Raw genomic sequence first — 26,472 nt, forward strand, 5'->3', positions numbered from 1 at the left:
CAAGCAACACAACTGTAACATATGTGGAGATGACCTAGGTCAGTTTCTTGCAAGTTCTCTGCTTGGTAGTTCAGTCTCTGTGAGCCCCTATGAGCCCATGTTAGTTGATTCTGTGGGTTTTCTTGGGTCTTTTTGATCCTTTAATCCCAACACTGGGAAGGCAGAGGCTGAAGGATCTCTGAGTTTGAGGCCAGCCTGGTCTACAGAGCAAGCAAGTTCTAGGACAGCCAAGCTTAGGCAGTGAAGAACAGAAAGCTGGAGAAGATGTGATTGAATGAGGAGGCCATGTTCCAGGCCCAGTAAGCAGAAGAACTTGGCAGCTTTGGCCACATGGTTCTCTTCTGGCTTTAGATGTAGAATAGAAGAAACAAGTTATGGAATTTGCCTCTTTACCTAAAGAAAGATGCTGAGGCCTGGCATGTGTCTGGGGTGTCCCTGAATGGAGGCCTAGTAGAGAGGCCATTTCATGAAGCTGTGAAGTTGAAGCCTAGACTGCCTTGGAGAGCTCAAGATGTTAGAAATGCCAGAGTTGTGGCACATCTGCCAGGGAGAGCTGCTACCAGGGAGCAGAACCAGCCTATAGAGAGAAATGTGTTGCTGTCAACAAAGCAGAACAGAGCTGGAGATCTGGAGTGTGTTTTTACATTAGACATGGAGACGCAGAGTTAGGAGTCTATCCTCCCTACCCTATGTTTTAGAATAGTCATGTATATCCTGTGCCGTTACATATTGGAAGTATGTGATCTGCATTTTTATTTCAACTTTTACAGGTGAGCACAGTTAAGTGATTGCATGAATCTCAGAAGACTTCAAACTTTGGACTTTAAAACATTGTTGAGACGGTGGTAAACTCTGGTGTCTTTTCAAGCTGGACTAAAGGAATTTTGTATTACGATGTTGTTGCAAGCTTATGGGGGTCAGGGAAAGAAAGTTTGAATGTAATTGGCCCCCATAATCCCAAAGAGAGTGGCACTATGTAGCATGGTTGAGGTAGGTATGGCCTTGTTGGAGGAAGTGTGTGACTGTGGGGGCAGCCATTGAAGTCTCATTTGCTAGAGCTTTGCTCCATGCAGGTTGACCTTCTGTTGCCTACAAGATGCAGGATTCTGAGGTACTTCTCAAGCACCCCATGTGTTTGCATGCTACCATGCTCCCCACCGGGATGATAACCGACTGAAGCTGTGAACCTGTAAGTGAGCCACTCCAATGAAATGATTTGCTTTATAAGAGTTGCTGTGTCTCTGTTGTCTCTTTCAAGCAATAGAAACCCTAATGAAGGCAATTACCTTTGAGAGAGAACAAAAATTATCCAGAGCATGCACGTGAGTAGGGCACACTGAATTTCTATAATCATAAACTTCCCAGGTGGTGAACTAAGTATTTGCTTCTATTAGAATTAAACTCAGCTAAGTGCAAAGTAAAACTTCAAATAGCACTGCTATGAAAAAATAGTTTATTCTCCATCACACAAAACAACAAATGGATGACTGAGAGCTGGTTGGGTAAATCAATGGTCATCAAGATCAAGTCTTTCCATTTTTCTGTTTTTTCACTTAATTGGTAGCTTCCTTCCTCAGCATTATCCATGGATAAAGTAGCTCTGGGACCTCCAGGAGTCACACCAGCACTGCAGTTCCACAGATAACTTGGAAAGCAAATGAAAATCCTTCCTTTTCTTTAAGGAGTTGTCGTGAAAACATCACACATCTCATTTGTCAGAGCTAATGATCAGGCTCAGATGCAAAGGAAACTGAAAGAGGCTGTTAGCTATGTGTGTCCTGACAAAATCAGAGGTATGTTATTGAGCAATATGTAAGTTACTTATGAAATTGGAGTTAGGTTATGGAGCAATGTATGAGTTAGGTAACACTCAAATGTGCTACCTGATAAGCAACCACATGAACTCTGTGGCAATGATTGTTCATTTGTCTAGGATGAGCTCCGGCTCATGTCTCATGATCTTGATTGAGCTTGCTTAGGGTCCAAGAGAAAGCTGACTCCTGGATCCTTATACTGGCCTCAAGAGAGAGATGCAAGGCTTGACTGACTTGAATCAGCTGTGTTCTGTTCTCATCCTCCAGCAGGCTAGGTCTTGCATATTCCCAAGGAGTGAAAAGTAGTAGAAGCACTCAGGACCTTTTGAGACCCCAACTCAAAATTGACAAACTGCCATTTATGTATCTTTTTATTGGACAGAGAATATTATTTTGAGTGAATAAAGAGGGCCCATGATCTGTTTATGGAGAGAACTTTAAGATCTACTAAAAACATGACTAAGTTGGATGAAGATTTAATCATGAAGTGAACTGTCTATCACAAGTAGAACAGGGAAGATAGACAATGAACCGAGCTACATGCAATCTTTGCCCCTGTATTTCCTAGTCTGTTAGAGAATTATAGTGCTAGATCTCTTCCCCCTTTATGTCCTGACTTAAACATGAAAACATTATAATAAAAGAGCTCATACCTTACATGTATTTGAGTGACAATTATGAGTGGATTTATTGCTTGACACATGGTGATTTCCTACTATTAAAGCAGGCATTAATCTTGATATTAGCACTCTTCCTTCTCTTTATTGTGTGCAGAGAATTCTAAGTGTGCACCAAGCCTCATTCTTTCTCTTCAAGTTAACCACCTACACTATGTAGGCTTCCTACAACTTAGTGTGGTCATATGACTGAGTTCTAGGCATGGCATCTGAGTAGGTGTGCTTACTACTCCAGAACTGACTAATAAAGTATTGCACATGCAATCTTTCCCTCTCCCTAGTCACCTGCTGAATAGAAACTACTCAGAGAATTGTCGTGGCCCAGTCTGACTATCAAACTGTCCTTAAAGGGAGGAGTGAGGATTGAGAAATAAAGATATGAAAAATAGAGATGTAGATGTAAAATAAAAAGATAGAGACACAGAAAAGCAGCGGGAGAAATCTGGGTCAATACCACAGTCACCTCCATTTTATTCCTAGTGAGCTTTTTATACACCTGAAAGAGGAGAGGTGAAAGACCTCCCTCTTTCAAGGTCAAGTAAAAAGTACAAACAAGTGTAGACCCTTCCTTAATTTCCAAAACACCTGGTAACCATTCCTTACAGTGAAACATCTTGTAATTAGGTCTTGAAGTATAAGACACCTGGTAACCAAGGCTTTGGCCAAAACATCCTATTATGCAGCCATGTGGAACAAAGCAAATGGGACTCTCTGACCCTGAGTCAAGATGGAACAGGGCCTCATTATGGAGTCTCTGTGGGCCCCCACCGAGAATAAATTGTAGAATAAAACAATAGCTTAAAGAAAAACCCCTCTATCCTCTGGCTGGCCTGATCAACTACGCTAGACTGTGAAATAGACAAGACACAAACTTTTAAAGAACCACTTGAGGTAACCATCCAAGCATCCTCTACTATAACATACTCATTTTTTTTCTCTAAACTTTTACTAAAAACAAAACGAATAGCTAATCACTTGTCACTGTAGTCAAGAAGTAATTCTTTTACCTAATATATATATTATTATATATCATATATATAATATATTATTATATATTTTATATATCTATATATATATATATAATTATAGGATTGCTGTCTGTATCAAGTGAAGCAAAGGTTTCCAGTTATTAGGGTTCACCAGTGTCTTACCCTTACCCTCCCTGATCCATCCCATCCCCTGTGATGGATGCATCACAGCAGACAGCAAAGAGAATTGGGACACTGGGGTTCTAAACAGTAAGGGGATTTCAATGTTACCTCCATGACACTGGCAGTGCCTTCTCTGTGCTCAACTTTTAATTTCTACTAAAGCACAGAGATACTGCTAAAAAAAAAATGGCTCCTAGCCATGTGTTCAATGATTAATACAAAAGATAACTATCAAAAAGCAAGCAAGAAAAGAAGGCCAGCTAGTGGCTAACTTGAAGGTGTTTCTTCTCACGGCACCTGACAGTGAAACAGTTATGATCATTTAAAATGAACAAACAAAGAGGAAATTGATGGAAGCCATTCCTGGAGGACTTGGGTGGAAGAAATCCATCCAGCACTGTTGTTCATCTTTTGCTAAGCCATCCTCTTTGGCCTGAGAAACAGAGACAAGAGAGAGTATATGGTCATTAATAGTACATGTGATAGTAAGCACCAAGCTTTTGCCTGTGTATTCATACTGCATGACGGCCAGCTGTCACAGGACTTGTAGCAAACATGGAGACATCAGGAACAGGTATGCTGGGTATCAACTAGAAAGGTGACTGCAAATGGCTGTTTTCTTGTATTTTGTCACCAGACCAATAGGCTTCAGAAATCTGGATTTTCATTTTCTAGAAATAAACAAAAAATATAATTAAGCAAGAATGAACAGAAACCTACAAAAGTCAAGAAACTTGCAAATAAACTCATAAAGTTCCAGTAACTTCATTTCAACCACTATTCCTGAAAGAGAGGTCCAGGCTAAGTCTCTCCTCCGTCAGAACCGCAACAGGTCAGATGCTCTTGCCAGACCTGTGGGCTCCATTGTTTGAAAAAACCAGATGCTGAAGAAGGGCTGAGGGAACAACCTTGATGGGGCCATATAACATACTTTCCCAGTCCACTGTGAGCTCAAACTCATGACAATGTTTTCTTTCTAATGAGTCTTAATTAACATTTCAGTTTTGTGTTCCTACCTGAAGTAATTTCTCTTCTGGAAGAAAGCAAATCCCATGATGAGCAAAATGATCCCCAAAAGGGAAAGTTTCACATAGAGAATGGTCAGCAAGGAATGCAGAGGGCTGGTGACACCTTTAAATACAGGCAAGGGTAAAAATTCAGGTCAGCTCAATAATAGCTCCAATCAAGAAATTAGAGGCAGGTTGGAGAGATGGCTCAGTGGTTAAGAGCACTGGCTGCTCTTAGAGGTCCTGTGTCAATTCCCAGCACCCACTTGGTGGCTCACAATCATCCATGATGAGATCTAGTGCTCTCTTCTGGTGTGCAGTCATACATGTAGACAGAACACTGTATACACAATAAATAAATATTTATTTATTGTTAAAATCAGAAAACCTTACCAATTATAATTCCAGTAACACTCATGTATCATTATTTCTGTATCAAGTTTAGAAATCAATTCCAGCTTTTGTGATTGATAAGCATTAACAAATATTATTTTAAAGTGAATAAATGCACACTGACTATTGTTAATACTTCCCAGCTATATAAGGAAAAAGTTCCCATGCAAATTTTATGAAAATATAATTGCATCATTTCCATCCATTCCTCCATGATCCTCCATGATCCTCCACCTTCCAATGCTCCCTCTCAAATTCCTAGCCCCTTCTAAATTGCTATTGTTGCATATTTATATTTAGTATGTAAATACACTCTACTGAGTCCGTTCATTGTTGCTTGCATGTACAATTTCAAGACTGATCACTTGGTATTGAATAATGAATTAGGGGGGGCCATTCCTGATGGAAGAATATTTCTCCCCCTCTGAGCACCCCTAGTTAACTGTAGTTCTTTGTCTAATGTTGAGGCCTCATGAGATTCCCCTTTTCGTGTCTGCATATCTATTATTAGTTTACTTGTTCAGGTCTTGTATAGGCAGGTATATAATTGAGGTTTCATGATTGAAGCTTCCCAGTCATTTCCAAGAGACACAATATTATAGCAGATTTCCTGGTCCTATGGCTCTTATAAATCTGCCCCTGTTTCTACAATATTCCCTGAGCATTAGGTATAGGAATTGTGTTGTAGATGTATCCGTGGGACTGAACATCACGTGATCAGTGTTCTCTGCATTTTGACCATTTGTGGTGTTCTATAAGGGTTTATGTCTATTACAAAGAGAAGCTTCTTTGGTAAGAGTTAAGAGCCACACTTATTAGTGTTCATAAGGGATTAAGAATTTAGATAGGTATTAAGCTGGTTTTTGAAGGGCTGTAGGAGGTTCATCTCTAAGATAAACAACCTCACTAACCTTGAGTAGTTGGCTAGGTTTCCAGTATCAGCATGATTTTCCTCCTGTTGAATTGCTCTTGAATATAATTAATTGGACAGCTATTGGTTGCTGCCAAGATATTATTGCCACTATTGAACCTTAGGGAACAGCCTTGCTGGTCATTGTTGTGGTTCATAATCTTCATAATTAGGTGGTACTACCAGTTGCTTCCCTATTGAAGCAGCTTTCATACCTTTGGTGACTATGAAAGTTAATCCTCAGGGAGGAGGTTTTCAGGTCAAATTCAGTTTAGATTCTCTGAGTCCTCTGTCTGAAGTGCATACCATGCAAATCTTAGTCTTTTGAAAGGCATTATTCTTTTTTATTTAAAAAATTTCTTTGAGAATTTCATACAATGTATTTTGATCATGTTTACCTGCAACTCCTCCTTGTAACCCCACACTTTGTTACCCCATTAACTTGGTGCCTTTTTTTTTTTTTGATAACTCATTGAGGTTGTATTGTCACGATTGTTCTAGATGATTTACAAGACATCAAACAGTGTTAGGTGTGTATGACATGCTCTAAACATCTGAAGAATCAGAAAGGTTACTTAGCACTAGCTCTCAGTCTGGGAGAGATGAGATTAGGAAAATATCTTGCTGACCAACTAGATAAAAGAGGTTAGGGGATGAGAACTTTTCAGAGAAAAGGAGTAACATGAAAAAAAATCTGAGAATGAAAGGACCTGAATCCTGTTGGGAACATGGGAACACAGAAAGTGAAATGTGGAGATCAGATCTGGGATCAGAACCTAATTACAGATGTGTATGTCAGATGGTGAGTCAGACTTGGAAAATGAAGAATTGAACAACATAGTTCTGACTCTTGAGGAACTTCTTATACTTGTGGCAGAGAAATAGTTTTTTCAGATACAATAAGAAATAAAAAAAATCAGTGTTGTGGCTCATACCTTTAATCCTAGCATTGGGAGGGGAGAGAGGTGGATCTCTATGAGTTCCAGACCAGCCTGGTCTACATTGTGAGTTACAGGTCTGCCAAGGCTAGGTAATGAGATACTATCTCAAACAAACAAACAGACAAAAAAATTAAATTTAAAAATAAAAAAGAAATACATAGATGGTTTTGTTCATCTTCTGGAACACAGCTCCTAGAAGAATTGTCACCATAATAAAAATATCTTTGGTATGCCAGTAAAATGACAGGTGTCTAGAAGCTCTTAGAGAGCTTCATGGTGGATTCCATCACAAGAAAGGCTAAATTGTGATTAGAGAGTTGGAACTTTTAGCCAGACACTGCCACCATCTTCACCACTGAACCTCCTGTGAAGGAAGAGTGGCTAGAGATTGAGTTCATCACAAATGATCCATGATTAGTCATCATGACCGTGTAACAAAATCTTATTAGCAATCATAAACAACACTGTTTGAAAAGCTTCTTTGGGGAATTAGAAGAACAGACATCCTTGAGATAGAATGAAGTTCTGTGCTCCTTCCTCCACAGAGGGGCCTATGAATCTCTTCTGTTTGTCTGTCCCCATGTTGCAATCCTTATAATAAACCAGTAATAGTAAGCAAAGTGCATCCTCAGTTCTGTGAACCATTCTACCAAATCACTGAACCTGATACACAGATTGTGGAAACATCCTGGATTTATAGTTAGTTTACAAGAACTGCAGGAGACAGATACCTGAAAACTTACTACTAGTGTCTGAAGTGGGTCTGTTGTCCTAGTTAGCTTAACTGTCTACTTGACACAGCTTAAAGACACCCAAGAACACCAATTGGGTGCCATCAATCCCTGGACAGGTGACATAGATAGATAGATAGATAGATAGATAGATAGATAGATAGATAGATAGATAGGTAGGTAGATAGATAGATAGATAGATGATAGGGAGATATAGACAGCTTAGTATGGGTCAGAGTAGCTAGCAAGCAGCATTCATCCATGGTTTCTACATCAAGATTCTGCTTGAGTTGTCATGACTTTCCTCTTTATTCCCTTAAGAGGCCTTTGGCCAATTGATCACAAACAGGATGGACTTCAAATATTTATCTTTCATGGAAGAATGAGTTAAATATCAATTATGTTTTCTTTAAAGAAAAATCAGGTACTCACCTTGGTTCAGTTGTATGGATAGAATCTTGTTGCCAGTCGAATGGGTGACAGAGCAGAGCACAGCATGCACTTTCTTATGATCCCACTGGCATGTGCTCCTGACAGTCACAGTGCCATTGCTGTGTGATTCATTCTTTGTTTTGCAGTACCCTTCTGGAGTCCAGGAGATCTGAGCAGGCGGCTTGCCTGCAGTTGCCTCACAAACTGCAGTTCTATTCTCTCCTGGAAACAGGGTTACTGCAGGAGGGACTGTGGAGATAGAAGGGAAAAAAGATTCAGTCCTGTCACAAATGACAAAAGTATTCATTTCTATCTAAAATCTGTTGAAATACCACAGTAGGTAAACTCGTTGCTTACCTAGCACTTGGAGGTCCCATCTTTCATAGGAATTCCCACCAGGTGTTTCGATCTCACATGAGTAATGCCCATCATGATTGAGGGCCACTGCATTGATCTGGAGGTCAGGACTCTGGTCAGGTGTGGAGGCCCAGGTGATTCTCCTGTCTGTACAGTTGGTTTCACTGGTCTCCTTGGTTTCTACTCTGTAGGATATTTTACATGGAGGCTGGCCTCTAAGGGTTATTACCCATGTTATTACTACTGCTTTTGTTGGTGGAACAGGAGGGCAGAGCAGCAGAGTCTTTGTACCCATCTGCACAGATATCGTAATATTAACTGGAGAAACACATGCACATACAGAGAGAGAGAGACATGCAGACAGACACACAGACAGACAGAGAAAAAGAGAAGTTAATAAAGGACTCAGTATGCTCAATTTACCTATAGTGGATTACATAAAGTTGTTTTAGTTGAATGACTTTTGTTCTGGCAATCATATCCTAAAAAGTGTGTAATTAATAAATTATAATTTACAAAATATGCATCATTTTTAAGACAAATTCAAATACTAACCAATTGTGTCCTCTCGTATACATTTCTGGTGAATCAGTGTGTATTGTAATGTATTTGAAGTTAACATAACAATTTTGCTGTCTAGAGACAGACACTTGCTTCTCAGTCTTTGAGCTAAAATCAAGTAAGCCAGACATAAAAGCACAATAAAATTCATTAAGTTACAAAAATAGTGTTCTGAGGATTTTTTTTTTATTTTATTTTATTTTTTTTTTTTTTTTTTGGTTTTTCGAGACAGGGTTTCTCTGTGTAGCTTTGCGCCTTTCCTGGAACTCACTTGGTAGCCCAGGCTGGCCTTGAAATCACAGAGATCCTCCTGGCTCTGCCTCCCGAGTGCTGGGATTAAAGGCGTGCGCCACCACCTCCCAGCGAGTTTAATTTTTTGATGGTAGACAATATTGGTGTCATCATGCAATTCATGCCCTTCAAGAAATAATATAGAATACTCAGTCATGTGATTATCTCCTCTTAAGCTTTGATAAGTAGCAAAATAATCAGAAAGCCTCCTCCTAAGGATTAAGATAAGCATTAATGTGCAAAATGTAAAGACACTATCATTTAAAATAACTCATAGCATTTACATGAAACTAGTTAGAAATTATTTTTATTTATAAATTATAAACAAATGAAATCAATTAAATTTAAAACATTGTGTAACTTTCCTATCCTGACCATCTCATGAAAAATAAAAATAATAATCAGTAGAAATAGAAGATAGTTAGAGACATTTGCTTCCTGTGAAAAGATATGAATGCTTTTAAAAACATGAAAAATTCATAATTTTACTGAAAATATGTAAAATCATCAAATATAGTACATGTGTTCTCCTTCCTTCCTATTAGAAAAATATAAATTCACAGACAGCTCAGCCATTAGTTTTGCCCATAGATTTTGTTTCTGTGTTCTATGAGTATTAAATACACAAGTTGACCATTTGTGCTCATCTGTAGAAAGTTTAACTTAAACCCCAGCATCTGCAAGCTTCTCCTGCTTAGAATCTCATGCAATCCATACATGGGCAAAAGGCACCATGACTGATAAGAGTTTACTGAAGGATGTTTATTCAATCAAAACATCTGTTCCAACTCACTTGTGACAAATGTGTGTCAGGATGACCTCACTTTAACATAGTCAGAAACAGTTATATGATAGAGAAATTTACTGTATGAATGAGTCTTGGCTTTGCTAAAATCTCTCCCCTTTCTTGTTGTTGGGTCACTTGCCTCTTCTAGGCACACAAACAAGCCTCACAATTTATGGCCAAGTAAAGGCCATATAACAAGATAACAAAAAAAGGGGGGACTTTAAATCCATTGGGGGTGATTTGAATAGGAATGGCCCCAAAGGCTCATGTATCTGGATGCTAAATCACAAGGGAGTGGAACTGTTGGAAAAGATTAGAAGGATTAGGAGGCGTGGCTTTGTTAGAGTGGGTGTGGCCTTGTTGGAGGAAATGTGTCAACAGGAGTGAGCTTCGAAATTTCAAAATCCCTTGCCAGGCCCAATCTCTCTCTCTCTCTCTCTCTCTTTCTTTCATTCTCTCTCTCTCTCTCTCTCTCTCTCTCTCTCTCTCTCTCTCTCTCTCTCTCTCTCTCTCTCTCTCTCCTGTGGATCAGGATGTATCTGTCAATTACTTCTCCAGCACCATGAGTGATTGGACTAAACTTCTGAAACTGTAAGCAAGTCATCAGTTAAATGCTTACTTTTATAAGTGTTGCCTTGGTCATGGTGTCTCTTCACAGGAATAGAACAGTAACTAAGACACCCATGGTCTTTCCATCACTGCAAGTTTACAAAGGCTTGGAGGAAAACAAGGATGCTCCTTGTTTGTGAAACAACTAGCAGGACCTGTCACAGCACAGCACTTAGACCTCTAGATGCTCCAACTAAGAGAAAGGCTGGAATACTGCACCCAGGGTACCAGCTACTTTTCTAACCAAGACCCATATCCTTCTGTGATGGCCACTATATATGGGAAGATATTACCATATGAGAAAAGTGGTTCCTGCAGCTGATCATCCAGTGGCACCTGCAGCTGATCATCCAATGGCTCCTGCACCTGATAATCCCATGGCTCAGGCGGCTGATAACCCCCTGGTTCCTGCACCTTTCCCTTACTTGAACAACTTGAATCTAGAAAATATTTAACAAAGAGAAATCTATTTTATATATTCATATAGAGTAAAAATCTTCTTTCTCAACGAAGTCTTATTCAACATAATAGATAACCATTAACCTTGACTAAAATTACTCATCCAAAACACTATAGAACATTAGATTTTTTGACATCTGGGGATGAAAGTATATTAGTATCTTGAAATTCACATTTATGAGGTATTAATTTGTAGTTTCTTATTTATAAGACAACTCATTTGTGTGGTGATATTTTATCTGTGTCCCCTCATAAAGTTATCTGAGGATCAGAGGAAAAATCCAGCCACTATATTAAACATAGAAGTTATGGTAGCACACACCTTTAATCCTTTCATTCAGGAAGCAGGGATCTCTGTGAGTTCAAGGCCACACTGGGAACAGAGCGAGGCCTGGGTGTACATGCCCTAAATTCCAACACTAGCTAACCATGGAGGTCTGGAGGTCTGTACATACAGACAGGAAGTGACATAGCTGTGCAGGAAGAGGAAGTGATGTAGCCTGACAGAGAGAGCAAATGATATAGCAGAACATATAGGCATGTGTATACAGGAAGTAGGTCTTTTGAAGACTGAGGTGTTGGTAAGGTGAGGTTAGCTTGTGGCTTTTCCTGTTCCTCTGATCTCTCAGGCTTTAACCCTAATTTCTGACTCCAAGTTTTTATTAACAAGACCTTTAGCAATTCATCTACACATTTGACCAACAATGTTTTACAAGGGAACCCTTCCATTTCCCCATGTTCTAATCACATCCCCAGGTATGGCCTTAGTCAATGTGAACGTCCTCATCTAAGATGATCTGGTAAAATTTTTCTATATACCTCACTCTAATTAATTTTGTTTGATCATGTGGTAGGCATCTTACTTAGACAATGTAGAGCCCTTTTTCAATGAAGTTAGAATCAAAATTTTAAATGATTTGTCTGTTAGCTCCCTTCCTCATTGATATTTCCTACTTTGTTATTGGGAGCAAAAAGAAAAAATAAATAAAACAGAAATGCAAGGAAGAATTGAAAAGAGAATTCATGTCTACTTTGACTTCTAGTTCCATAGCTCCAGATTCCAGTTGGCAATTACCTCTTTTGCATTCTGTAGAATACTTGACAATCAGAATAATCTGTGCATTATGTGATTAACCAATTTTTTGTTGATCTTTGCAGTTACAGCATACTTATTCTCTACTCTAAGGAAAACAATGAGGTCATGGCCTCTGCTACTTTAGTGGACATACTGCTACACAGAACTCTACACTCTTTCTACTCTTGTTGGAAATTCTATCTTTGAGAAACCATCCCTCTTCCTTTCTCAGATGTTTGAATGTGATAGAAGATGAATTTCAAATTCCATGCTAACAGAGTATAAAAGGTGGTGGCTAATTATATTAATTTTAAATAGAGAAAATTTGAGTTCAAGAAAAGATATCAAAGATAAAGATGGGCATTGTAGAATAATTCACCATCAATTCTCCTCCAAGAACAAATCCCTTGTATGTATATAACAACAGAGAGTTAAGATAAGAAGCAAAACCTGTTACAAACTGGTGGAAGAAATACTTAAATATACTTCTTTAGGCTAGACATTTCAACATCCCTCTATCAGAAAGAGAGATAACAACAATAGTCACAAAATCAGGCAAGGCATAACTGAATGTAACAACTCTGTCACCAGCTCAATATTATTTATTATAATATTATTATGTCTCTACAGGTGACTTCCTATAGTAGAATATATATTTTCTCCAAGCTCATATGGAGCTTTCATGAACATAGACTATATCCTGAGCCATAAAACACATATTACAATTTCTTATTTATTTTATGTGTATGGGTATATTGATTGTATGTTTCTATGTGCACCACTTATACTCCTGGTGCCCTCAGAAGCCAGAAGAGGAAAATAGACTCCCTGGAACTGGAGTCACAAATATTTTTAGCCAACATGTGCATACTTGGAATAAAACACAAGTCCTCTAAAAGGGCAGCCCATGCTGTGAACCACTGGTCCAACTTTCCAGCCCAACATATTAACACATTTTAAAGAATGGAATCATACCACAACTACTCCTTGACTATAATGAAATTAAACTAGACATCAGTAACAGTAAATGGACCCCACAAGCATTTTAGAGATGATTTTTAAATAACAATTTAGGGTACAAGAACTCTTAAGGTAATTTTTAAAGGAATTTTAAAGTAAGTAAAAATAGAAATTATCTAAACTTGTAGAATACTAAAAAGCAATGCTTAGAGGGAAGGTTTTAGCCTTGACTGCTTGTATGAGAGAAGAAAAATTATCTAAAATTCAATCATTTAAACTTAAGCTTCCAGAAACTAGAAAAAGAAGAACACATCAAACACAAAATAAGCAGAAGGGAAATTAGAGTCAGAATCAGTGGACACAGGAGAACAGAGAAATTCAGCAAACTAAAGCTGATTCTTTAAAGGGATCAGTAAAGCTGGCCATCAACTCATCAGAAGAGTTACAAAAATTAATCAATTAGCCAAACTAAGAGGAAAAAATAGAAGATATGTGTTACTAAAATCAAATAACAAAAGTGAATTTACTTGAATTTCAATGAACATTAATAGAATACTGAGAACTACTATAAAGAATTCTATGACAAGAAATTTGATAATCTAGATGAAACAGACAAAATCTTTGAATGAAACAATCTGCCTAAATTTATACAGAGAAAAACACCAAGGGAGGGAATGGGAAGAGAGAAGAAGGGAAGAAAGGAACTACAGTCTATATGAATAACAAAATTCTTCAGAAACAAAGAATGTTACTAGAAACATTTGAAATTGTACAATGTTTATTGTCATGATGAAGTAAATACCTAGTAACAGAGCTTCAAACCACATAAAGCAAAATTTAACTAAATTAAAGAGACATGTAGTTGGCTTCACAGTCATAGATGGAGGTTGTGACACATCTTCCACAGAAATGAACAGAATAATCAGAACTTTAGAAAGTAGTATAGACATAGAATATATTAATAACAGTATCAATTATAGTGACCAAAGAGACACTTATAAAACAGTTCTGATGTAATAATACTTTTTCAAGTGCTCTAGGTATGTTAATCAAAGGTGATTATGTGCTGAGTTCAAAACAAATCTTTACATTTGTGAAGGTTAGGGGCCAGCAAGATGGCTCAGCAGGTAAAGACATGCAACCAAGCCTAAGGACATGAGTTTGAACTCTGGAAAATACATTAAAAAGAGAGAGAGAGAGAGAGAGAGAGAGAGAGAGAGAGAGAGAGAGAGAGAGAGAACAAGTCCTACAGTTGTCCTGTGGCCCCCACATGAATGCTATGATGTGGACACACACACAAATAAACATACATTAAATACATACATTTATACTTTTAAAATTTTTAAAGAAGGTTAAATTAATTTCATATAAAGGCCTGTCAGGCTTCCTTAATTGATTATTAATGATGTACTAGATCTAAGATTTTTATCTTTTTTGTTTTGTTTTGTTTTTTTGTTTTTGTTTTTGTTTTTCAAGACATGGTTTCTCTGCGTAGCTTTGCGCCTTTCCTGGAACTCGCTTGGTAGCCCAGGCTGGCCTGGAACTCACAGAGATCCACCTGGCTCTGCCTCCCAAGTACTGGGATTAAAGGCGTGCGCCACCACCGCCTGGCCGATTTTTATCTTTTTATACATTTTGAAGGAGTAGGAGATAAACTTGTATCTTTGTATTTGAAGAAAAATCAATTTACTTTCACATTGGTCAGTCTTCTTAGGAACTATGGTTCTCCTGAAACAGAACATCATCTCCAAACCACCTTAGCCAGCAGGCTGGCCTGTCCCATCTTTGTAGTGGTATTTCATGGACTCTGGTCCTTATCTTGTCCTGCTTCTTCCATTAGTAACTTCCAATAGCTTTACTTCAAATGCTTAAGACTCCATAACTAGGACACCAATCCATGAGCTGACCTGCTTCCAGGCCACCTTGTCCCTCTTTCCCTTACAGTAATGGAGGATGGTCCCTTCCTGCCTAAGTTCAGTATCTCCACTTTACCCTGATTCCCACTGCTTCCCTTCTCAGAGGTTTTTCTTTCTTCCCTTCTTTCTTTCTTCCTCCCTTTCTTTCTTTCTTTTTTTCTTTTTTCTTTTTGTACATCTCAACCTTAAAGATGAGATAAGCAAGCAACCTAGTAAAACATTTCTTTTCAGGCTGTCACTCATCTTCAAATTCAAATGATAACAATAAATAGAATAATCTATTCCATGGAATATTTGTAGAAAACCTGATTATTAAATATAATCCATTTAAAAGCAACCTGCAGAGTGTTAAAGCTGTCCTGATAAGCCTGCAACAAAGGTATATGACTGTAATCCCAGGAGTCAGAAGTTTGAGGCAGAAGGATTATCACAGTCAATATTAGCCAGAAAAAATGGTTTCATTTCCTAAAAACCTCAGAATGTCACACTTACCAGGCACCAGAATAGTGATGGAGATCAGAAATCCCAAAGCCGAAGTCTTCCCAAAAGCATTCATCTGGAGTGGTTTCTACTTAAATACAAGTCATCACAAATCCCTGGATGGACTCAGTGATCTGTCCCTCAACGTCAACTTTGCCTGTGCTCAGTTTACCAGATTTAAGGGTGACTTTTCTTCCTCATTCCACTTATCTTTATCTTCATCTCCATTCTGCGTGCTGCTGGATGATTAAGTCTGCCCAGGAAAAAATGGCAGTAATGTTTCTGAGTGATAAAGAAGCCAAAGCTTAACACATACATTCTCTCACGATATTCAATATTCCCCCACTTTCATGTCTATCACACTGGTTTTATGTTAAGGTCTTTGATCCATTTGGAGTTGAGTTTTGTGCAGGGTGATAGATATGGATCTGTTTGTATTCTCCATGTGCAGAAATCTAGTTTGACCAGCACCATTTGTTGAAAATGCTTTCTTTTTTCCAGTGTGTATTTCTGGCTTGTTTATCAAACCTCAGGTGTCCAGAGGTATGTGAGTCATGTATGGATTTTGAGTTCAATTCCATTGATCAACATGTCTGTTTTTATGCTAATACCATGTGGTTTTTATTACTATACTTTGTAGTACAGCTTGAAATCAGGAATGGTGATGTGCTGTGGATATCACTCTATATAAATAAAACACTGATGGCTAATGACCAGGCAGGAAGTATAGGCGGGACAAAGAGAGAGGAGAATTGGGGAAACAGGAAGAAGGAGGGGAGAGACTGCAGCCACCGCCAGGACAAGCAACATGTAGAGACTCTGGTAAGCCACCAGCCACGTGGCAAGGTATAGATTTATAGAAATGGGTTAATTTAAGATAAAAGAACAGTTAGCAAGAAGCCTGCCACGGCCATACAGTTTATAAGTGATATAAGTGTCTGAGTGATTATTTTATAAGTGGATTGTGGGACTGCGGGGCTTGGGGAACCTGGAGAGAAGCCCTCCAGCTACAGTGATGCCTCCTGCAGTTCTTTTATAGTTAAGGATTGTTTAGCTATCTTGGGTCCTGGGTTTTTTGCTTTTCCATATGAGGCTGAGAATTGACCTTTCAAGATCTGTCAAGAATTGTGTTATAATTTTGATGGGTATTTCATTGAATCCTTTAGTAGAATGGCCTTTTTTACTTTGTTTAAAAAGACAAAACAAAACAAAAAACCTTCTGATCCATGAGCATGAGATATCTTTCCATATTCTGATATATTCTCTTTCTTTTTTCAAATAATAAAATTATTGTCGTACAAGAGTTTCCCCAAGATACTTTGTATCATTTTAGGCTATTGTAAAGGGTATTGTTTCCATGATTTCTTTCTCAGTACATTCATCATTTGTGTATAGGAGGACTTCTGATTTCCTTTTGAGTCAAACTTGTATCCAGCTACATCAATTAAGGCGTTTATCAGCTATATGATCTCCTTGGTAGAATTTGGAGGGTCACTAATGTATACTATCATATCACCTGCAAATAGCAAAAGTTTGACTCTTCCTTTCCAATTTGTATCTCCTTGATCTCCTTCAGTTGTCTTATTACTCTAGCTAAGAATTCAAGTACTATATTGAATAGATATGGAGAGAGTGGAGAACCTTGTGTTGCTCTTGACTTTAGTGGAATTGCTTTGAATTTTTCTGTTGAAGTTGATGTTGGCTATGGGCTTGCTGTAAACTTCTTCATTACATTAAGGTTGTCTCTTTCATCCCTAAGCTTTCCAGGATTTTATTTTTTTAATAAATAATTTTTCTCAGCCCAATCACAGTTTCTCCTCCCTCCATCCCTCCTCTCTTCCCAGTCTCTCTCCCCAGCCTGTTCCCTCCCCCCCCCCACTTCTACTCTTCCTTTATCTTTAGGAAAGTGTAGACCTCCCATATATAAGCCAGCCATGGCATATCAAGTTGCAGTAAGACTAGGTACCTCCTCTCCTATTAAGGTTGCATGAGGCAACCCAGTAGCAGGGAAGGGTCCCAAAAAGCAGGAACCAGAGACAGAGATAGCCCCTGCTTCCTCTGTTAGGAGTCACACAAGAAGACCAAGCAACACAACTGTAACATATGGGAAGAGAGCCAAGGTTAGTCTCATGCAAGTTTTCTGGTTGGCAGTTGAGTCTCTGTGAGCCCCTAAGAGCCCAGGTTAGTTGATTCTGTGGGTTTTTTGTTTTGTACTTGGCCCCTCTGACTCCCATAATCCTTCCTCCCCATTTTCCACAGGATTCCCCAGGTCTTCCTAATGTTTAGCTGTGGGTCGGCATCTGTATGAAGCCTATAAATCTGAACTAGGGAATGACCTATGGGTATAGCAGAATATCATTAGGTTTCCATTTCATTAACTTTTTCCTTCTTTTGCCAGTCATGTGTGGTTCTATCCTAGGTCTCTGGGCTGTCCAGCCTCTGGGTTGTTGCCCTCCATCCTGTGTCAGGGGTGGAATGCCTCTCATAGTATCAGTCTCAAGCTCAAATTATGTTGGTCACACCCATAATTTCTGCTCTTTCTTTGTCCCAGCATGCCTTGTAGGCAGGGCAAATTTTAGGTCAAAGGCTATGTGGCTGGGTTGGTGTCCCAGTCACTCCAATGGAAGTCTTGCCTGGTTATGGGAGATGGCCAATTCAGGCTCCATATCCCCCAATGCTAGGAATTTTAGGTAGGATCACCTTTAGAGATTCCTGGGAGTTTCCATTCCACTAGGTTTCCAGCTCATCCCACAGGTGCCCTGATTCCAATTGTCTATTCCAGTACTCCATCCTCCCCCTACCTGATCCTTCCTGTTCCCATGCCTATCCCCCAATCCAGACCTTTTCCCCATCCACCTGTGATGTCTGTTCTATTTGCCCTTCACAGTGAGATTCATATGTCCCTGCATTGAGCCTTCTTTGCCACATAGCTTCTTTGGGTCTGTGGATGGTAGCACAGTTATCCCTTACATTATGGCTAATATCCACCTCTAAGTGAGTACATACCATGTTTGCCTTTCTGGATTACCTCACTCAGGATCAGTTTTTCTAGTTCCATTGATTTGCTGGAAATTTTCATGATGTTACTGTTTTTAACAACTGAATAATACTCTGTTATGTGTATGTACCATATTTTCTTTCTTCATTCTTCAGTTGATGGACATCCAGGTTGTTTCCAGTTTCTAGCTATAACAAATAAAACTGCTGTGAGCACAGTTGAGCAAGTGTCCTTGTGGTATGGTAGAGCATCCTTTGGGTATACGTCCAGAAGTGGTATAGCTGGGTTTTGAGGTATGTCAATTCCCAATTTTCTGAGGAACTGGCATATTGATTTCTATAGTGACTGTACCAGTTTGAATTCCCAGCAGCAATGGAGGAGTGTTCACCTTGCTACACATCCTCTCCAGCATAATTGTCACTTTTACTATTGAACTTAGCCACTCTGACTGGATGGAATCTCAGAGTTGTTCGGATTTGCATCTCCCTGTGGGCTAAAGATGTTGAACATTTCTTCAAGTGTTTCTCAGTCATTTGAGATTCCTCTATTGACAATTCTCTGTTTAGATCTGTATCCCATTTTTAAATTGAATTATTTTGTTTGTTGATGTGTAGATTCTTGAGCTCTTTATATATTTTGGAGATCAGCTCTCTGTTAGATGTGGGGTTGGTGAAGATCTTTTCCTATTCTGAAGCCTGTCATTTTGTTCCTTTCTTTTCTTTCTTTCTTTCTTTATTTCTTTCTTTATTTATTTATTTATTTATTTATTTATTTTTATTTTTATTTTTTTGTTTTGTTTTATTTTTTTCAAAACAGGGTTTCCAGCTCTGGCTGCCCTGGAACTCACAATGTAGACCAGGCTGTCCTGGAACTCACAGAGATCTGCCTCCCAAGTGCTGAGATTAAAGGTGTGTACCATCACCTCCAGGATCTTCAGGACTTTTATAATGAAGGGGCATTGGATTTTGTCAAAGGCCATTTCTGAATCTAATGAGATGTAGTTTTTTTTCCTCTCAGTTTGTTTATATGGTGGATTACATTTATTGATTTTTATATATTGCCCTCATCCCTGAGATGAAGTCTGCTTGATCATGTTGGATGATCGTTTTGATGTGTTCTTGGATTTGGTTTGCCAGTATTTTATTGAGTATTTTTGTATCTATGTTCATAAAGGAAATTGGCCTGTAATTCTCCTTCTTTATTGGGTCTTATGTGGTGTGGACATAACTGTGTCCTCATAAAATGAACTGGGCAAGGTTTCTTCTCTTTTGCAGAATAATTTGAGGAGTATTAGTATTAATGCTTCTTTGAAAGTCTGGTAGAATTCCCCCACTAGAATCAATGGCCCTGAGTGGTTTTTATTTGTTTGTTGTTTGATTGGGAGACTTTTAATGACTGCTTCCTTTAGGGGGAATTAAGGTCTGTTTACATCGTTTATATGATCTTGATTTAACTTTGATAAGTGGTACTTATTAAGAACATTATTTCTTATAGGTTTCCAATTTGGCAGAGTACAGGTTTTTAAATTATGTCATTATGATTCTCAGACCTTCTTCATGTCTGTGGTCATGTCCTCCTTTTCATTTCTGATTTTGTTAATTTGGATATGTTTTATGCCTTTTAATTAATCTGGATAAAGGTTTATCAATCTTTTTTCCTGGGTTTTTTTTTTTTTTTCGAGAAAAGATTTCTTTGTGTAGCTTTGCGCCATTCCTGGAACTCACTCTGCAGCCCAGGCTGGTCTTGAACTCATAGGGATCTGCCTGCCTCTGCCTCCCAAGTGCTGGGATCAAAGACATGCACTATCACTGCCCGGCCAGGTTTATCGATCTTAATGATTTTTTTTTCAAAGAGCCAAGTCTTTCTTTCATTGATTCTTTGTTTAGTTCTATTACTATTTTCTGCCCTCTACTCCTCTACAGTTAGCTTGTTTCTTTTTGTTCTAGAGCTTTCAAGAATTCTGTTAAGTTGCTAATGGGAGATCTCTCTAGATTTTTTTATGTAGGCACCATTTTCATTGTGTTCCATAAATTTGGGTATATTATGTATTCATTTTCATTCATTTCTACAAAATCTTAAATTTCTTTTTTCTATCTTTACCCATTTTTCATTCAGCAGAGAGTTGATCAGTTTCCATAAGTTTATAAGCTTTCTGTTATTTCTCTTATTATTGATATCCATCTTTAATCTGTGGTGATCTCACAGGATGCAGAGAGTTATTTCACTTTTCCTGTAGCTATTGAGATTTGCTTTGTATCAGAGTATGTGGTCAGTTTTGGACAAAGTTCCATGAGGTACTGAGAAGAAGGTATAGTCTTTGTGTTTGGGTGAAATGTTCTGTAAATAGCTGTTAAGTCCATTTGTTTTATAATGTCTGTTAGCTCCAGTATTTCTGTGTAGTTTTTGTCTGACGACCAGTTGGTGAGAGTGGAATATTGAAGTCTCCCACTTAAAATGTACATGGGTCACTATGTGATTTAAGCTGTAGTAGTTTTTCTTTTACAAACTTGAATACCATTATGTTTGGGGCATAGATGCTAAGAACTGAAATGTTTTCTTAGTGGATTTTTTTCTTTGATGTGTATGTAGTGTCTTTCCCCATCTCTTTGGATTAGTTTTGGTTTGAAGTCTATATAATGTCAGATATTAAAATGACTGTCATCACTTGCTTTGAGGAGAAAAGGACCACCAGAAAATGGAATGGAGCTAAATTCTGTGATAAAGGAGATAAACAGATTAAGAAATGGAATAAAGGGAGGGTGGCTTTGGGGCAAGATCCTACCCAGATATGCTTCCAATTTGTGAAAATGAACTAAAGAAAAGCTTAGAACTGGGTGTGGTGGGGCACACCTTTAATCCCAGCACTACAAAGGCAGAGGCTTGAAGATATCTGAGTTTGAGGCCAACCTGGTCTACAGAGCAAGTTTCAGGACAGCCAAGCTTAGGTAGTGAAGGTCAGAAAGCTGGGGAAGATATGATTGAATGAGGAGGCCATGTTCCAGCCCCAGTAAGCAGCAGAACTTGGCAGTTTGGCCACGTGATTGTGGCCTTAAAGTTAAGAAAAGAAGCAGGTCATGGAATTTGTATCCATGACTCAAGAAAGCTGCTGAAGCCAGGCATGTGTCTGGGGTGTCCCTGAATGGAGGCCTAGAAGAGAGGCTATTTCATGAAGCTGTGAAGTTGGAGATCTGAAGAGTGTATTGTCATCAGACATGAAGATGAAGAGTTTGGAGTTTGCCTAGCTGGTTTTCAGTCTGGCTTTGGTTCAGTTATTTTCTTGCTAGGCTCCCTTCCTTATGGTTTAGAATGGTAATATATACCCTGTGCCATTATATGTTGGAAGTATGTGATCTGCTTTTTTTTTTTTTTTTTAAGGTGATTACAGTTAAGATTTTGCATGAGTCTCAGGAAAGACTTTGATCTTTGGACTTCAAAACATTGTTGAGACTCTGATAGGCTATGGGGTGTAGCACAAATCTCCAAAGGACCTTATTAATAAAAACAAACCTGCAGCCAGGTATTGGGGTAAACACTGGAAGATCAGAGAAGCAAAACAAACCACAGTTTCCTTATCTCACCAATTCCTCAGCTAGTCCTGTTTCCTCAGACTGGAAGCCTCTGAGTTTTCATCCAGCTGGATCTCAGCTGAACTGCTACTCAATAGCCTAAAAGCTTAACCAGCCTCTAGTTCCTGGTCCTCATGCCTTAAACACGTTTCTGCTTTCTACCATCACTTCCTGGGATTAAAGGCTTGAGTAACAATGCCTGGCTGTTTCCAGTGTGATCTTGAACTCACAGAGATCCAAGTGGATCTCTGCCTCTGGAATGCTAGGATTAAAGGCATGTGTGCCACCATTTTCTGGCCTCTATTCTAGTGGCTGTTCTGACCCCAAATAAGTTTGTTAATATGCACAATATTTTGGGGAACACAATATCACCACAATGGGGTCTTTTGAATTTGGACTAAATGAGTTTTGTGTTATGATGTTGTTACAAGTTTTAGGGGGACAAGGAGTGGAATGTGGTAGTTTGAATGTAATTGGCCCCCATAATCTCAAAGAGAGTGGCATTATTAGGAGGTGGAGTATTGTGGAGGTAGGTGTGGCCTTGTTGGAGGAAGTGTGTGACTGTGGGGACAGGCTTTCAGGTCTCCTTTACTGGAGCTTTGCTCAGTGTCAATTTCCTGTTGCCTACAAGATGTAGTATTTTCAGTTACTATTCCAGCACCACATTTGCCTGCATGCCACCATGCTCCCCACCATGATGATAATGGACTGAAATTCTGAAAGTGTGAGCAAACCAACCCAATTAAATGTATTACTTTATAATAGTTGCCATGGACCTGGTATCTCTTCACAGCAAAAGAAAACCTAACGAAGACAATTACTTTTAAGCAATAACAAAAATGATTTAGAATATGCAGGAGTAAAATATAACCAATTTCTATGATATTAAATTTCCCAGCTGTTGAACTAAGTATTTGTTTCAATTATAATTAATCTCAGCTATGTGCAAAGTAAAACCCAAAATAGCATTGCTGTGAAAAATATAGTTTATTCTCTATCACACAAGACAACAAATGGATGGTTGAGAGCTGGTGGGGTAAATCAATGGTCATCAGGCCCAAGTCCTTCCATTGTTCTCTTTTTCCACTTAATTAGTAGCTTCCATCCTCAGTGTTATCCATGGATAAAGTAGCTCTGGGACCTCCAAGCATCATACCAGCACTGCAGTTCCACAGATAACTTGGAAAGCAAAAGAAAATCCTTTCTTTTCTTTAAAAGGTTGTACTGAAAACATCACACATCCCATTTACCAGGGCTAATAGTCAGGCTCAGATGCAAGTGAAACTGAAAGAGGCTATTAGCTATGCTATGTGTGTCCTAACAAAAAGAGAGGTATCTTATTGAGCAATATATGAGTTACTTATAAAATTGGAGTTAGGTTATGGAGCAATGTACGAGTTACTTAACACTCAAATGTGCTGCCTGATAAGCAACCACAGAAGTTCTGTGGCAATGATTGTTCATTTGTCTAGGATCAGCACGGGCTCATGTCTCACGATCTTGACTGAGCTTGCTTAGGGTCTAATGGAAAGCTGACTCCTGGATCCATGAACTGGTCTCAAGAGAGATGAATGGCTTGACTGACCTGGATCAGCTGTGTTCTGTTCTCATCCTCCAGCTAGGCCTTCCATCTTCCCAAAGAATGAAAAGTAGAAACACTTGGGACCTTTTGAGACCCAAACTCAAAATTGACAAACTGACATTTTTGTATCATTTTATTGACCAGAGAAAAACTACCTATTGTGAATAAGGAGTGCCCATGAACTCTTTAAGGAAGGCCTAGCCTACTGGAGGATGACCTTTGAGATCTACATAAAACATGACTAGAGAAGTGGGATGAAGGTTTAGTCATGAAGAGAATTGTCTTCCACAAATAGAACAGGGAAGATAGACAATGAACCAAGCTATTTGCAACCTCTGTCCCTCAATTTCCTAGTGTGTTACAAAATTATGGTGTTAGATATCTTTCCTTACTACCCAATTCAAAAGTAGATACTTTAGCAAAAATGTTTGAAGAAGTAAAGAAAATTTTACCTTGCTAGAAATTACAAATTGCTCCTGAAAATATACAGATAAAAGATTCTATTAATTACTCAGGATATAAAATAGGTCTACAAAAAATTCAGCTCCAAAAGGTACAAATTAGGATAGATCAATTGTGGACTCTTAATGACTTTCAAAAATTGTTGAGAGACATCACCCATCTGCTGTCTACTATTGAAGTAACAACTCAAGGACTGGGTAATTTGTTTCAAATCTTAAAAAATGACAAGAACTTAAATAGTCCAAGAGAATTACCAGCTGAAGCTGAGAGATAATTGGCTTTGGTGGAAAAAATTACAGGATGCATATGTGGATCATTTGGATCTGGAGCTTGATTGCATCCTGGTTATTTTATGGTCTATGCATTCCCCCACAGGGATTTTAATGCAAAGGGAAGATATTATCTTAGAATGGATATTTTTACCACACAAACAGAGTAAAAAATTATAGACATAGGTGGAAAAGGTTTCTGAGTTGATTCTAAAGGGAAAATTAAGACTTTATCAATTGACAGGAAAAAACCCAACAGAAACTTTAGTACCTTTTACTAATGCTGAAATTTCCTCTTTATGGGCAGAAAATGAACACTGGCAAAGAGCTTGCAGTAATTTTTTTGGAGAGATTAGCAACAAATATCCCAAAAGCAAGAGAATTCAGTTTATAAAGAGAACTAACTAGATCCTTCCTCACATTGTACAGGGAACACAAATTTCTGGAGCCCCTACATTGTATACTGATGCAAATAAATCAGGAAAGACAGGTTACAAATCAGAAATTTTGAATAAAGTGGCTCAAAGGTACTTATGATTTTGTTCAAAAGTCAGAATTATATGCTATTCTCATGGTACTAATGGACTGTACAGAACCTCTCAATATAGTCACTGACTCTCAATATGCAGAAAGAGTTGTTTTGCACATTGAGATGTTTTACACACATCTTGGTGAATCAGAATTAACTTCCTTATTTATACGATTACAGGAAACAGTCAGGAATAGGAATAATCTCATATATATAAACACATATGAGATCCCATACTGGTCTGCCAGGCCCTCTCACACAAGTAAATGATTGAATTGATCAGTTATTAACAGGAAATGTGCTGAAGGCCTCAGAATTTCATTAAAAAAAAAACACCAAGGGTTTGAAAAAGGATTTTTTCATTACTTGGCAACAAACTAAGAAAATTATAAGAAAATGTCCTACTTGTTCCTTGTATAATCAAACCACACTGCCTGCAGGAAGTAACCCAAAGGGCACTCAAAGAAATAAAATTTGTCAAATGGATGTGTTTCATTTTGCAGAATTTGGAAAATTAAAATAGGTACACCATACCATAGATGCATACTCGGGATTTCAATGGGCAACTGCTTTGAGTTCCAAACAGGCTGATTCTGTAATTACACATCTATTAGAAGTCATGGCCATTATGGGAATACCTGTACAAATTAAGACTGGCAATTTATCAGCATATGTCTCTAGTAAAATAAAACAGCTTTTTGCATATTACAACATAGAGCCTATTACAGGTATACCACACAGTCGTACAGGGCAAGCAGTTATAGAAAGAGTTAATCAAACTCTAAAAGATATGCTTAACAAAAAGAAAGGGGTAATAAAGACCCGAAGAAGTAGACTGCATAATGCTTTATTAACTTTAAATGTTCTAAATGCTAATGAGAAAGCAATGACAGCTACAGACAAACATTGGATAATAGGAACAAACTACTGAATTAAATCAGCCTGTATACTTTAAAGATGTGTTAACCTCAGAATGGAAACCAGGATATGTGTTACATTGGGGAAGAGGTTTTGCTTTTGTTTCCACAGGAGAAGAAAAGCTGTGGATACCATCAAAATTGATAGAGATTAGAGTTGAACAAGAGAGACCTCCTGATTAGATTCAATCTAAACTAACTTACAAGACTAACAAATACTTTTTATTTGATCGGATACAAACTGCCAAAAAAGAAACTCTCCAAAGTTAGGGTTGGGCCAGGGTTTTGTTTTTGTCTTTCCAGGAAAATAAAAACAACTGTCTTTAGGAATTTAAAAAGAACTTTGGATAAATAAACATCCAAAGAAGAAGGGAGAATTATCTAGAAAAAATTACCAAGAAAAAAAAATCTGACCTAATATTGCAATCTCTGACATCTCCAAAAAGATAATGGGATCCCATAATGATGATTTCACCTGTACTGCGGTAATGCCATTAAGCTGACAAACACCACCTAAGAATTGGCTTTGGACACAAACTGCTCAGGACAATTTCAAGGTGGTTATCTGAGATGATCCACCTCATAGACTACTCTAGTC

At 38.3% G+C, this 26,472-nt stretch overlaps 1 protein-coding gene across 2 annotated transcripts; it reads right to left on the bottom strand.

Annotated features, from left to right (window-relative positions):
• Positions 1–1,467: 1,467 nt before the first annotated feature.
• Positions 1,468–15,728, bottom strand: LOC114695010 (cell surface glycoprotein CD200 receptor 2-like). 2 transcript variants are annotated; one of them, XM_037210018.1, is made up of 6 exons: positions 15,564–15,728; positions 10,955–11,101; positions 8,414–8,731; positions 8,057–8,305; positions 4,659–4,773; positions 1,468–4,313 (listed from the first exon to the last, which is right to left on the bottom strand). In XM_037210018.1, the coding sequence occupies exons 1-6, from the start codon at positions 15,625–15,627 to the stop codon at positions 4,307–4,309; spliced, it is 900 nt and encodes a 299-aa protein (XP_037065913.1). In that variant the 5' UTR covers positions 15,628–15,728; the 3' UTR covers positions 1,468–4,306. The 2 variants fall into 2 exon arrangements, with proteins under 2 accessions (XP_037065913.1, XP_037065914.1); XM_037210019.1 differs by lacking the exon at positions 4,659–4,773.
• Between the last annotated feature and the right edge of the window lie 10,744 nt (positions 15,729–26,472).

This window comes from Peromyscus leucopus, chromosome 12 (genome assembly GCF_004664715.2).
Source record: "Peromyscus leucopus breed LL Stock chromosome 12, UCI_PerLeu_2.1, whole genome shotgun sequence".
In the NCBI taxonomy this organism is placed as follows: domain Eukaryota; kingdom Metazoa; phylum Chordata; class Mammalia; order Rodentia; family Cricetidae; genus Peromyscus; species Peromyscus leucopus.